Below are 15824 nucleotides of genomic sequence, written 5' to 3' on the forward strand. Positions count from 1 at the left end.
GTCTAATGTCCATTGTTCGTGTTTCTTGGCCCTAGCAAGTCTCCTCTTATTATTCATGTCCTTTAGTAGTGGTTTCTCTGCAGCAATTCAACCATGAAGGCCTGATTCACACAGTCTCCTCTGAACAGTTGATGTTTGTGAAGTATTTTTTTGGGCTGCAGTATGAGGTGCAGTTATCCTAATGAATTTATCCTCTGCAGCAGAGGTAACTCTGGGTCTTCCTTTCCTATGGTGGTCCTCATGAGAGCCAGTTTCATCATAGCGCTTGATGGTTTTTACGACTGCACTTGAAGAAACTTTTTTGAACTTGAAGAATGTTCTTGAAATTTTCCAGATTGACTGACCTTCATGTCTTAAAGTAATGATGGACTTACGTTACTCTTTGCTTATTTGAGCTGTTCGTGCCATAATATGGACTTGGTCTTTTACCAAATAGGGCTATCTTCTATATACCACCCCTACCTTGTCACAAAACAACTGATTGGCTCAAACACATTAAGAAGGAAAGCAATTCCACAAATGAACTTTTAACAAGGCACACCTGTTAATTGAAATGCATTCCAGGTAACTACCTCATGAAGCTGGTTGAGGGAATACCAAGAGTGTGCAAAGCTGAAATCAAGGCAAGGGATGGCTACTTTGAAGAATCTCAAATATAAAATATATTTTGATTTGTTTAACACTTTTTTGGTTGCTACATGAATACATATGTGCTATTTCACAGTTTTGATGTCTTCGCTACTATTCTCCAATGTAGAAAATAGTAAAAATAAAGAAAAACCCTTGAATGAGTAGGTGTTTCCAAACTTTTGAAGGGTACTGAATATCAGCTTTGATTAACTCATTTGTGAGTCTTGACATACAACAGTAATTTGTACCCCCCCCAAAAAAAAAGTTTACAAAAATGTTTTACCTGAATACCTAGAATTAAATATATGTTTATAAGTATAAAATAAATGCTTCAGCCTGAGCCTAAATCTTGTCATGGAAACTCCACTTTGCATTTTGTGTACTACTCACCTGTTGTCTCTCTCTGCACTTACTTTTCTGTCATCTACCTGTCCTCAGTTTAAACGTGTTATTTTTTTTAGTTGGCTTGACACGGGTTCCTCATTGAAACGTTCTTCACAATCTCTGTTGATTGTCCAACAGGTCGAGGAAGCAATGCTACTTAATGAAATAACATGTAATTTATTCTATACTTCTGACCAGAGTGCAGTGGGGGTGAAGGAAACCAAGGTAAGAATTAGTAGACAAAATATAATACTGAGTTTAAATACTATCAAAACACTTCTCAAATCGCACCTGCTATAGCTAGCTATTATATTATAGGTGAGTGTTAAAATACAGTGGTTCATTCAAATTGGGGTTAGAAAAAAAGATGTAATTTCCTATTTTTAGACATATCTACTATTGACACACTGTTTGTATTGCATATTTTAAGTAGTTTTGTGAATTCCTTACTAGGAACAAAATTATTCACTACCAAAACAGTGAAAAAGTTGCAATTAAGCAATTAGTAAGGGAGAACCATGCACCATATTGATAATTTTTATTAGCCTGCTGTTACATATTCATTTGAGAAATGTAATACAAAATGTGCAAAATAGTAAAAACAAGATTTTCAAACTGATTTTCAAAACCTTTAAATGTAATCTAGAGACATATTTCACCATTAATGTCCGGCTCTGACCCATGGACAAGTTTCCCTGTATTTACAGACCAAGCTTCTCGCACATGTGGCTGCGTTTACACAGGCAGCCAAATTCTGCAATTTATTTCACTAATTGGTCTTTCGCCCAATCAGATCAATTAACATTTGAGCTGCCTGTGTCGTACACACTTTGGCTGATTTGGACATGTAACTGTGTAACCTTTGTGGCAGGAGGGATTAGGCTGAGGACCTTGTCCACTGTATACCATATTGTAGCAACCTTAACTCAACACTTTAACCTCTTGGCGTAACGGTTAAGGTATTGGCTTGACAGTTGTTGGACCTCGGTTCGAGTCCCAGTTTGGCCGACCCCCCGAATTCGCTACAGTAGTATGTCCTTGATTTAAAGCGAGAAGAATTGGTTTCGTCCAATTAATTTGACTTACAGGAAGAACAATTATCTATGTCTTTAATGTAGATTATCTTATCAGATGTTTTTTTCAATAGATGTAAATAAATACAGTGGATTACCAATAAAGAGTCAGTTACCAAAACAATTATGTCCATACCAAAATGAAGCAAATTGTTTCGGTTGTGGACGTTTCAGTTTTTAGTTATTATAGCTACTGTATATTTTGGACATATATTTTTGTCCCAAATACATACAATTTTGTTGTATATTATATGTTTGGTATTGACACATCATGTGGCTATGATGGAGAGGGATGCAATCCCATTTCCTGATTATAGTTGTAAGGATGTGGCTTAAGTCACATTCATTCTACAGTCTTTTAATGTGTGTTTCGGTAGTGACATACAAAGTCGGGAAATCATTTTTTAGAGAAAGAATTTTTACAATAAAGTAGCAGTATCTTTCAATTGAATAATAAAACAAATCAATATGTTCTATTGAAATAATAGTGTGAAAAATATTTAAAAAATAATGAAGTATGTTAAAAAATAATGAATCTTTTCAAACATACATTTTAGGAGCCAGGGTGGGGACAGCCACCCCCCAATAGAAATGAGTATATCAACAAAGATGTTGTACTATATTAATTTAACAATATGTGTGTTATTGCCTTGGCATGAATTAGAATAGATCATGATGTTAATAAATGTCTTAAGTTTGGAGACTACTTTAAATAGTTTTTTTGACTGGGGACAGCAATTTGAACCACTTCTGTTGAATGACCCATATACACTACATTGCTAGAAGTATGTGGACACCCTTCAAATTAGTGGATTTGGCTATTTCAGCTAGACCCGTTGCTGACAGGTGTATAAAATAGAGCACACAGCAATGCAATCTCCATAGACAAACATTGGCACTTGAACGGCCATACTGAAGAGCTCAGTGACTTTCAACGTGGCATCGTCATAGGATGCCACCTTTCCAACAAGTCAGTTTGTCAAATTTCTACCCTGCTAGAGCTGCCCCGGTCAACTGTAAGTGCTGTTATTGTGAAGTAGAAACGTCAAGGAGCAACAATGGCTCAGCCACGAAGTTGTAGGCCACACAAGCTCACAGAACAGGACCGCCGAGTGCTGAAGAGGTCACTCACTACGAGTTCCAAACTGCTTCTAGAAGCAACGTCAGCACAAGAACTGTTCTTTGGGAGCCAGGCCTAATCGCCCAACATCAGTGCCAGACCTCACTAATGCTCTTGTGGCTGAATGGAAGCATGTCCCCGCAGCAATGTTCCTACATCTAATGACAAGCCTTCCCAGAAGAGTGGAGGCTGTTATAACAGCAAAGGAGGGGGACCAACTCCATATTAATGCCCTTGGTTTTGGAATGGGAGGTTCAACGAGCAGGTGTCCACATACCTTTTGCCGTGTAGTCTAGCTTTAAGTGCATAAAGTATGTAGATAGTTCTCTGCTAGCTGTGACAGTTGAAAGGCATACAGGGGAGAAGGACTCTTAAAGGGATATTATTATTATTAATAATGAGTGTTTTGTTATTTCATCAATATTTATATTGATTTACAACCAAACCAACAGAAGCTGGGGGGTGCTGTACACAGTGCTTTGTCCTCTGCTACTCAACTCAACTCAATCTGGGCTCTTTGCTTATGCGCTCGCTCTACTCTATCACTCTTATGTCACTTCTGGTCAGAAGGAAAGTGTTCAATATGTTATAAAAATAATAATACCGTATCAGTGGATAACCCTAGTCAAAGACACTGCCAACTGAGGATGAGAAAATGAATGGCTTGCACTTTGCACTTTCTTGAGAATCCCCTCCTGTTTAAGTTTCCCTCAAACTTTCCTCCTTTTCCTTCCTGAACAACGGTCACAGTGGAAACGCTGTCCACTTTGTTTTCATGTCGTGCTGTTTTACTCGTTGACCTGTCATGCCTAGAGGAGAAAGAGGAGACCGTGTTGTGTTTTCTGATCTTTCTAGCTGCATCTGAATTGAACCCTCCTCCCGAGATAGCACACTACTTTTAACCAGTGCCCTATGCCGCGAAAGTACTGCACTATATAGGGTGCACCCTATTTCAGTTGCACCCTGTCTTAAAGTCTTTTAGTAGTCTGTCCCTGTTGGACATACTTACATGCACTGAGCCGTGTCCTCCCTCCACCTCTTGTCGTTTCAGCCTGAGGACATTGGTCAAGCACCGGTCATAAATGCACCTGAAGGGAGCAAAGTGGACATTGAAGCCTTCAGTCAGTTTACAAAAATTATCACCCCCGCCATTACCCGAGTGGTGGACTTTGCCAAAAAGCTGCCTATGTTCTGTGAGGTACGTAAGCAAAGCTATTTCCTTTATTGAAACTAAAATGTAACATGTAAATATTATCAACGTTTATTGGGGATGTGTGTTTTATATTTGAGTTCTCTTTTCTTATGATTGATCGCCTGCTTATCATAGAGAATGTCAATAAATATATTGGTTCTAAAACACTATAACTTAAACGGAAACAAACTCAAGTTTAAAACTCAACATAAGCAATTTTACACAAATATAAACTAAAATGAGAGAACATTTTAAATGTAAAATTAATTCACTATTTAGTTTATAGTTAAATAGAAATTGTGTCAATTATGTTTTGGCTTAGTGCTATATTTCTACTTGTCTTTCATATTAAAAAATGATGAAATACCTTAAAAACTCACTAATACTAAAACTGAAATAGAAATGGTCTCAACATGTAAACTAAACTAAATCAACATTATTAATAATATTTTAAACTAAACTGAAATTCAAATTCATTTCAAAAATAGCAAAGGAAAAAAGCATTTAGTATGGGATGTTCAGTTTGTAATAAATGCTAACACTACTAATATATGTCAACATAAATGTTCTAATATCATTTCTGGACTTTTGACTTCTCCTGCACATGCTCCTTTTAATTCTTACAATCACATCAGTCGTTCATCGTTCGTATGCAAATAAATCAATAAAAAATCAATAACAATGTTTGCTTTCTGTGTTTGTCTCTCTCCTCCCAGCTGCCTTGTGAAGACCAGATTATCCTATTGAAAGGCTGCTGCATGGAGATCATGTCTTTACGGGCGGCCGTTCGCTATGACCCCGAGAGCGAGACGCTGACACTTAACGGGGAGATGGCCGTGACCCGCGGCCAGCTGAAGAACGGAGGCCTGGGTGTGGTGTCGGATGCCATCTTTGATTTGGGCGTGTCGCTGTCGTCGTTCCACCTGGACGACTCTGAGGTCGCTCTGCTACAGGCCGTCATCCTCCTGTCCTCCGGTGAGAGAAAGATACATGCTTGCCGGCCCACACACACACCTGTTGCGTTACCACACTACCAGACATCCGGACCCTTGTTTTCGCTAGACGCAGGCTTATGGGTTTTGGGTTTTGTCACCTTCCAAAAGCGTTTTAAAGGGCAATGGGGTCATGGCCATTGAAACTGAGGGGCCACAGTCCAGCAGCAGTTTTACCCACTTGTAAGCTGACAATATAGAAGATATCTATTTTTTTACAGATAGTTATTTCAAAGATATCCTTTAAAAGGTGCCCCTTTAAAAAAAACTGGGTGAAATTAAACGTAACTATTAGAGTCTTCCAAAACTTTCAAACGAGTGTTCTTTAATATTCTATATCGTGTTGTTGTTCATTTTAATTTGGCATGACCTGCCATTTCAATGTTGAACTAGTTGGCATGATGACAAGTACATTAAAAGTAGATTAGGTAGGAAGTAGAATACATTGTAGGTGAGACAGAAAGAGAGCGGCAGGCCCCTGAGTTCAAACAGATAGAGGATTGGTCGAACAACACGCCATATTAACCCCTGTCCCATGTGTATGTAATTCTAGACATTTTTACATTAACGGTGTCCTGTCTCAGACTTGTCATTAAATGTGAAGACTGTTATTTTATCAAATCAATTCTCTATATGTAATTATTGTTACGTGATTAAACTAATCATGTAAACTTTAATTAACGAGGAAGTCGGGGCACCACAGAAAATGTTCAGATTACAAAGTTATAATTTTCCGAATATATCTCTTCAGATATTTTAGTATCTGATCAGTCTTTAATTAATGAATTATTACCTCATCAGTTCTCATTCCAAATGTCGTAAAATTATTGGCTATCTGCACGAACCTAGCCTTTACTATGAATCACCCATACAACAATTGCCTCAATTATTTATTTACTAACTAATTAAACAATTAAAGAATATACAATACATAATAACATTATACAGTAAATACCACCCCAAGTGGACTAAACAAAAACAGTTTGGTTATAACACAATAGATTCAGAGAAAATAGAAGGGGGGTTTCTATCGGACCTGGGAAGCTATTCTCACATAAATACATATGCCACATATGCCAACGATCGCTCATTCGGAAAAGCAATGCATTGTATTTACATGAAGCTGGCTTCAATAGTTGAGCTGATGATGTGAGGCTGGTTTGCCCAGTTGAGGTCGCCATTGACCTTTGTAGATTCTTCCCGGGTCGTCGGGTGATAGGTTCACGTGGTCTGAAAGGTTCATCTCAATCTGGAGATGCTTCCTCGTCAGTCAGTGTTCTCGTACTAGATTTGCACATATGTTCAGCTGCAGTCTGATATATGCTAGTTTAGTATGCACTTCTTCGTTAGGTGGGCAATAGTTCAGATTTCATACCATTTCAGGTATGGAGCAAGCTCTCACGTTTCCTGGTCTGTAGATTTGAAATTAGAATTAGCCCTTTTAAACGTGAGGACAAGTCCTCAAGGAATTTGGAACTGAGTTAACTTTTCGTCACGGAGGTTTTTATTCAAAAATGGAAAAGGGGTTGGTTCATCATTTCCAACCAATGTCTATTCATTTGGGTGTGGCTACTGACTTAGTTAAACTTTACAATGAAGGCCAATTCTCTCATTTTAAAGGTTAACATCATATTACATAATTTTGCAAATAGTTTAATCTTTACATTTTATACAAGAATTAGATGCAAGCCGCATAACTGAGAAACCTATAGAAACAGAGTTTGTGTAATGTGGCTGTATTGTATTTCATGAGGTCACAAACATGAAACAAAATGGACCAGTTCATATCTGGCTTCTCCACTGACTGCTTACACATTCTCCAAAATAGGAATATTGTTCAATTCTCAAATTCTGAGATGTAGTAGAATTTGGCTGTCACGCCTTGGTCTTAGTATTTTGTGTTTTAGTTGATTAGTTAGTCAGACCAGGGTGTGACATGGGTTTATTATGTATTGTAGTTTCATATTGGGGTTTGTAGTGTTTGGGATTGTAGCTGATTAGGGGTGTGTGTGTGTTAATAGGTTGGCTGCCTGATGCGGTTCTCAATCAGAGTCAGGTGATTCTCGTTGTCGCTGATTGGGAACCGTATTTAGGTAGCCTGGTTTTCGCTTTGTATTTCGTGGGTGATTGTTCCTGTCTCTGTGTAGTGTGCACCAGTCAGGCTGTAATAGGTTTCACGTTCTGTTTGTTGTTTTTGTATTTATTAGTTATTCGTGTATAGTTCGTTCGTTTGTCTTCCTAATAAACATGAGTAACTTACACGCTGCATTTCGGTCCGACTCTCCTTCAACAAAATAAGAACGCCGTTACATTGGCGGGAGAGTTCCTTTGTTCTACTGTGTCCCTCTCTCTCCCATACGGCATGGTCAGTGAGACAAGTCTCTAAAAGGAAACTACGACTGGTTGTAAAGCAGTAAAAGTGCCCCTCCCCTTAACAAGAGGGGGGGGGTGGTTCACATCTCTGATAGCCAATTCACTGAAAGGGCTAGTGTCATGACAACGGTATATCATGAAACTTACATTACACATCTATGAACACACATGGATGTGCTTATAGATGTGTATTCTTTATGATATACACTTCAATTGTACACAATAAATGTATATGTATAATATATACAATTAGTGTACAAAACATTAGGAACACATGCGCTTTCCATGAGATACTGTAGACTGAAAAGGTGAACCCAGTTGTAGGTTAAATGAGGATTTTTAAGCCTTGAGACGATTGAAACATGCATTGTGTATGTGTGCCATTCAGAGGATGAATGGGCAAGACAAAATATTTACAATGCATTCGGAAAGTATTCAGACTCTTGACTTTTTGCACATTTTGTTACATTACAGCCTTATTCTAAAATGTATGAAATTGTTTTTTTTTCTTTTTCTCATCAATCTACACACAATGCCCCATAATGTCAATGTGAAAACCGTTTTTTAGATTTTTTTGCATATGTATATTTAAAAAAATAAAACAGAATTACCTTATTCACATAAGTATTCACACCCTTTGCTATGAGACTCGAAATTGAGCTCAGGTGCATCCTGTTTCCATTGATCATCCTTGAGATGTTTCTACAACTTGATTGGAGTCCACCTGTGGTAAAGTCAATTGAATGGACATGATTTGGAAAGGCACACACCTGTCTATATAAGGTCACACAGTTGACAGTGCATGTTAGAGCAAAAACCAAGCCATGAGGTCAAAGGAATTGTCCGTAGAGCTTCGAGACAGGATTGTGTCAAGGCACAGATATGAGGAAGGGTACCAAAAAAATTCAGCAGAATTGAAGGTCCCCAAAAACACAGTGGAACCACCAAGACAATACCTAGAGCTGGCCGCCCAGCCAAACTGAGCAATCGGGGGAGAAGTGCCTTGGTCAGGGAGGTGACTAAGAACCCGATGGTCAATCTGACAGAGCTTCAGAGTTCCTCTGTGGAGATGGGAGAACCCCCCCTGTGAGACCTGCAGCAAAACAGTCAGTAAGCAATGAAACAGTCGGTAAAGCCAGTAAGTCAGTGTGTGCCGGCCTGTTTTCATGTGTGATTAACCACAGTCAGTCACACGTCAATACTGCTGTTAACTTCCACCAGAGGTCTGTTTAAACCCATTAGGCCAATCTTTCACGTAGTGATTATAAGGGATTACAGAGCCCACCCTCGGAAAGGAAACCATCTAATGATGAGACTACAATGGCCGTCCGGGGGTTTGACGTTCAAAATCAATAACTTTGTGCAGGGTCCACACATCTCCCTCCCTCCATCTCTAAGATGATGCCACTCTGTTCTGTGAAGCCATCGATCTCCTATTATATCCACAGGCACAGATCGTCTGCATTGACTTTTATAGTTGTGAAATCAATGGCAAACGTGAGCCTATCTGGTATTTGTTCGAATAATTCTGTAGCATACTTACTCAAAACTCAATACTTGTATTAATCGGTTGTTCTGTAAATCTATCACACATGCAACCCCTGGAGTGACTTAGTAGTGCTAATGAAACAAGCCAGTGACCGATTACAGGATATTCAATTAATACAAGTGTTGAGTTATAGTCTCTATCTCCAGTGAGATCGTGTTTGTAGATTTGGGTTTAATTAGTATAGAATTGTTCTATCTACGTGACAGTAGTAATATACAGTACAGGATGAAACTCATCCATATTCATCCTTTTCTCCTTTCTGTCTATCTCTCCCTCCCTCCCCAGACCGTCCGGGGCTGACCAGCGTGGAGCGTATTGAGCGCTGTCAGGAGGAGTTCCTTCTGGCCTTTGAACATTACATCAACTACCGCAAACACAAGGTGGCGCAATTCTGGCCCAAGCTGCTGATGAAGGTGACGGACCTGCGGATGATCGGGGCGTGCCACGCCTCCCGCTTCCTGCATATGAAGGTGGAGTGCCCCAACGAACTCTTCCCCCCACTCTTCCTAGAGGTTTTTGAGGATTGACGGACAGACAGGCCCACACACCCTGCCGAGGTGTGTGTCAGAGTGTGCGTGGGCGCCTGGCCCGGGGCTACGACAGTGGGCCTCAGACTGGCTTTAGGCGTCTTGGGACACGTTGTTGGAACTCTCATTAGCACTACTGAGTCACTTCATTCCATACCTTATGTGTAGCCTAGCTTCTCAGCCTCGTTCTTATGGATGGAACCATCCCTTATGATGCGGGTACATGTGAATAGCATTTTCTTTTGGTTTTTATTTTGTAAATGTTTCACTTCTCAGTTACTTCTCTATATGTTTTTTGTGTGTTAATTGTACAGTCTAATTTCTGTCGTTGACAGTGCTTGTTCAGTCAGTCATACAAACCATGCAACGCGTAGTGTTTAATCTTAGTCCATTTTAATACCGAATGCTGACTCCACCAACACTGAGAAGGTCAGTGACAGACAGCAGAAGCCAGCTAACCAGCATTATTCCCTTCCATTTTGCATTCTCTTCCTACGATACTTCCCCAGTCAAGGGATGTGGAGTAGCTTTCATACAGGTGTCCTTCTGGTGCTGGTGTTCTGTGAGAGCTACAGTTGAAGTCGGAAGTTTACATACACTTAGGTTGGAGACATTAAAACTTGTTTTTCAACCACTCCACAAATGTATTGTTTAACAAACTATAGTTTTGGCAAGTCGGTTAGGACATCTACCTTGTGCATGACACAAGTAATTTTTCCAGCAATTGTTTACAGACAGATTATTTCACTTATAATTCACTATATCACAATTCCAGTGGGTCAGAAGTTTACATACACTATATTGACTGTGACTTTAAACAGCTTGGAAAATTCTAGAAAATTATGTAATGGCTTTATAAGCTTCTGATAGGCTAATTGACATCATTTGAGTCAATTGGAGGTGTACCTGTGGATGTATATCAAGGCCTACCTTCAAACTCAGTGCCTCTTTGCTTGACATCATTGGAAAATCAAAAGATATCAGCCAAGCCCTCAGGAAAAAAATGGTGGACCTCCACAAGTCTGGTTCATCCTTGGGAGCAATTTCCAAAAGGTTCATCTGTACAAACAATAGTAGGCACGTATAAACACCATGGGACCTTGCAGCCATCATACCGCTCAGGAAGGACACACGTTCTGTCTCCTAGAGATGGACATACTTTGGTGCGAAAAGTGCAAATCAATCCCGGAAGAACAGCAAAGGACCTTGTGAAGATGCTGGAGGAAACAGGTAAAAAAGTATCTATATCCACAGTAAACAAGTCCTATATCGACATAACCTAAAAGGCCGCTCAGCAAGGAAGAAGCCACTGCTCCAAAACCGGCATAAAAAATGGTGGTTTGCAACTGCACACGGGGATAAATATCATACTTTTTGGAGAAATGTCCTCTGGTCTGATGAATCAAAAATTAAACTGTTTGGCCGTAATTATCATTGTTATGTTTGGAGGAAAAGGGCAGAAGCTTGCAAGCTGAAGAACGCCATCCCAACCTTGAAGCACGGGGGTGGCAGCATCATGTTGTGGGGGTGATTTGCTGCAGGAGGGACTGGTGCACTTCACAAAATGGCATCATGAGGGAGGGAAATTACGTGGATATATTGAAGCAACATCTCAAGACATCAGTCAGGAAGTTCAAGCTTGGTCGCAAATGGGTCTTCCAAATGGACAATGACCCCAAGCATACATCCAAGGTTTTGGCAAAATGGCTTAAGGACAACAAATTCAAGGTATTGGATTGGCCATCACAAAGTCCTGACCTCAATCCTTTAGAAAATTTGTGGGCAGAACTGAAAAGGCATGTGCGAGCAAGGAGGCCTATAAACATGACTCAGTTACACAGCTCTGTCAGGAGGAATGGGACAAAATTCACCCAACTTATTGTGGGAAGCGTGTGGAAGGCCACCCGAAATGTTTGACCCAAGTTAAAAAATGTCAAGGCAATGCTACCAAATACGAATTGAGAGTATGTAAACTTCTGACCCACTGGGAATGTGATGAAAGAAATAAAAGCTGAAATAAATCATTCTCTCTACTATTATTCTGACATTTCAGATTCTTAAAATAAAGTGGTGATCCTAACTGACTTAAGACAGGGAATTGTTACTAGGATTAAATGTCAGGAATTGTGAAAAACCGAGTTTAAATGTATTTGGCTGAGGTGTATGTATATTTACAACTTCAACTGTATATCTATACCTGCTCAGTGCTGCCATCCTGCAACATTCAAATACACTCTTGACTGTACTCACATCCTTCACACCATAGAAATAGAAATAGTAGAACAGGCATTCCCATTCAAGTAAATGTTCTGTAATGGGATGGGTGGACCTGCAGCTATTCTTATTCTAATTATATTTATAGGATTCCCACCACAAGCTCCTCTTCTGTGTTAAACCTAAACGATCAGGACAGATATAAAAGCACAATTTGACATGAAGTCAGCAAAAAGACTGAAGCTGTTCTATAACGATCTATTTTTTGAATGATGCTACTCATGCAGTGCCAAACAAATAGCTAATTCATTCAACTGTATTGGATCGTTTCCCATGAACCAGGATCCATGTTCTAACCTGACCTGATTGGCTATCAGTGACTTCTTTTAGAGCATTCTTCTAGAACATGCTTCCGGCTCTCATTCAAGCTGTAGAATGTAGACTCGCATCATGAAACAGAACGTTATTGAAATAGTCTAGTTCCTGAGCTGCAGACGGACAGACCAGATGGACAGACCAGACAGACACTGTGAGCTGTGATGCAGGCAGAACCTCCTCCTGTTGTCCCACAAGACCCCATGGGAACTATTGACTCATAGATGTTCATGCGTTATATTATAATCTCAACATGAGAGTTACTGTATGTAATGATGGTGATGATGCTCCCTCCTATAAGGACTGGTGGGTCCTATGATACTTGCTTATTGGCTGATTCATGCCTGTATGAATGACATGTGGGTGGAGTCTGGGGTCAAACCCGTCCTATGTTGACCACAGAGGAGAGAATCGCTGCCACTCGGGGTGTAACGGTACACGTATCGAATCGGTACAGGGAGCACGGTTCGGTCCGCATTGTGGACCCAAATAAATATATTAAAACAATGAAACACTAGGCCGATAGGCAAGGCCATTAACTGCATTGTATGACTCGAGTAAATTTGAGCTGCAAAAAAAACATTTCAGGTTTTTCCATTAAAACAACTAGAGCCTATGTGCACCCTGTAATCAACATGTAAATCTTAAATCTCAAACAGGTAGTATCCACTTTATATAAGCAAGCTAAAGTCAACATTGTCAATGAATTGGCAAGTGCATCCTGTACTGTGCTTACTACAGATGGATGGACCTCCAGTGCTACAGAGAGGCTATAACATTACCCTGGAGTTCAGAATGAGAAGTACCCAGTTTTTTATTAGTTTTTATTTTATTTATTTAACTAGGCAAGTCAGTTAAGAACAAATTCTTATTTTCAATGACGGCCTAGGAACAGTGGGTTAACTGCCTGTTCAGGGGCAGAACGACAGGTTTGAACTTGCAACCTTCCGGTTACTAGTCCAATGCTCTCACCACTAGGCTACCCTGCCACCCCTGTTACAGACACGCTCCCTTTATGAGAGTCACACAAGTGTGCATCTTTTTCTCTTTGTAAGAAAACACTAAATACAATGTCTGAGCCATGTTTGCATATTGATTTAATACGCATATTGCACTTTATTTTAGTGTTGTTGATGAGTTAATCGCGTTTTCATTTAAGAAAATACAAAGTGTTTGTTATTCCTGATGGTGCTCTCATCAGGCGTTATATGACTCATGATCATATATGGATTCAGGAATACCAACACTTTGTATTTTATTAAATAAACAAACATTTACTACAAAAACGGTTGGCATTTCATTTTCCCGCTGTACCAAAAACCGAACCGAATCGTGATCCCAAAACCACAATACCAACTGAACCATGGGTTTGGTAAACCATTACACCCCTAAGCTGCCATGTGAATTTAATGAAAACAATAACAATAAATCAAAGATACAGAGAAAGAGATGACAGATTGAAAAACTCTTCAGCTCTTGCTCATTTTTCCTCTTTATTTTGGTTGTATTTTTCTTGGGGGGAAAAAATATGATATTGTGGTTTGTTTGCAACTGCAAAAAAAATGCAGCTTTGTGTCAAAATACATGCATTACTATCCAAGCTTCAAACTACTCCTCAAAGCAGCTTGTGTTTTCTCTGTAAATGTGATGCCTTTCATAAAGCAATAGACTTTGCAGTGTTTGAATGACTAGGACCTCACAACTCACACAAACTGCACAGTTAACAATGCACAGACAATCAGAGAGAAACAGACGGGAAATTGTAAACAGGAAGTGGCGCAGGGTCCAATTACTTCTTGGTTCACAAGTTGAACTGGGACACAGGCTAAGTCAGTGGCCCTAGAATGAGTCGTGACAATCAGAATATTTGATGCTATCCGTTTGAAAAAGGCAATGGCTGCACAGAATGGCTCATCTTGATCATAGAATGAGTAGTTATTTGCGATGCAAAGTGATTTGTAGTCATCTGTAGTCAATCTCAAACATGCACTCTGCCGAATGTCACCTTATTCCACAAGATACTTCTTAAAGCGCCCGTGTGGTATTATCTCTCGTAAGAGTGGTCACTCTTAACTCAGTTACAAACCAATAACAACAAACAAAGAAGCTATTTTACAGTTACTATAGAGGATAAAAGGATGTATATTTTCAGACTGCATCATTTTTTACAGATATTGTAAAGCATATTATGAAAATGTTACTGTTTTACGTAAATAACGGGGGAAAAACAATCTTTCCCTCAATTTCATTTGCAAACCACAACGACATACTGTTTTACATTTGTTTAGATATAACTATGTGAACTTCATGAACTATAAGATTCATAGACAGATTGCAGTGTTAGTTTCACCTTGACAAAATATCAGTTGGTTAATGTATGGAACTCTATCAGTGGTGGCTGGTGGCATGTTAAATGGGGAAGACAGGCTCATAGTAATGGGTGGAACAAAATCAATGGAATAGTCTCAAACACATCAAACATCTGGTTTCAATGTTTTTTTATACCATTCCATCTACTCATTATTCACATTCATTATCATGAACTGTCCTCCCCTCACCAGCCTCCTCTGAACTCTATATATACTGTCAGGGGAAAATACAATACATACTGCAAAATTGGGCTGGACAATTTAAATAAAGAATTTATTAACGCAAGACCAGCTCCTTTTCTGACAGCATCACCAACATCAGCCAAGCAAATCCACTCACTGTTAAAATAATAACCCAGAATGATTTACTTGTGTTTTCATGTCTTATTGTCTAAGCAGATAAATACCAACAATTTGTTGTTCATGATGTAGTAAACATTTATCAATGATATCTGGAATATTGGACGACAAGTCTTTGGAGAGGATGAAATTAGTGTGTGATGTAAGTGTAATTGAATGAGAATGAGTCTGAATATGACATGTTTTGGACAGAGTGCTTTGACTTGGGTGCCCTGGAAGAAAAGACAAGTTGCACAAAAAAAATAGAGATAATTATGAATTTGGATTCTCATGATTATGACGATGTTTGCACTTAATGTGAATTGGATGTTGAGAATAAAGATGGTTTTGAGAAAATGTCATGAAGTGCTTTTATTGTTTGTAAAATATCACACGTTCCCAAAGGACAACCTCAAAATGTCATCACTCATGAAAGGAAACTAACAAAAATCACTAAGACAACCAAAACAAAAAGGGGTTCTGAAAGACAGCAAGCAACTAAAAAGGGGTTTCAAAAAGAAACCCACCATGAGTGCCCACTAAATTTACCTCAGGGAAGACAAACTAACAGGGGAAAAACACCAATTTAGGATATGGAGTAAAACAAATACTGAGTAAAACAAACACGGGATAACACAAAACTCCAGCTTCTTCCTGGCTAACTAAAGTAGAAGCGCTAACGTGAGG

At 39.3% G+C, this 15824-nt stretch overlaps 1 protein-coding gene across 4 annotated transcripts in view; it reads left to right on the plus strand.

Moving 5' to 3' along the window:
- Positions 1-15494, plus strand: part of LOC135552038 (thyroid hormone receptor beta) — a 176212-nt gene extending 160718 nt beyond the window's left edge. For 3 of the 4 annotated variants that reach the window (XM_064983408.1, XM_064983407.1, XM_064983409.1), the window contains exons 9-12: positions 1213-1239; positions 4259-4405; positions 5116-5374; positions 9599-15494. In XM_064983408.1, the coding sequence (XP_064839480.1) occupies positions 1213-1239; positions 4259-4405; positions 5116-5374; positions 9599-9840 (675 nt within the window). In that variant the 3' untranslated portion in view covers positions 9841-15494. The remainder of the gene's footprint in view (positions 1-1212; positions 1240-4258; positions 4406-5115; positions 5375-9598) is intronic. The other variant, XM_064983410.1, reaches the window with a different exon arrangement.
- Positions 15495-15824: the final 330 nt, after the last annotated feature.

This window comes from Oncorhynchus masou, chromosome 13, assembly GCF_036934945.1.
Source record: "Oncorhynchus masou masou isolate Uvic2021 chromosome 13, UVic_Omas_1.1, whole genome shotgun sequence".
NCBI lineage: Eukaryota > Metazoa > Chordata > Actinopteri > Salmoniformes > Salmonidae > Oncorhynchus > Oncorhynchus masou.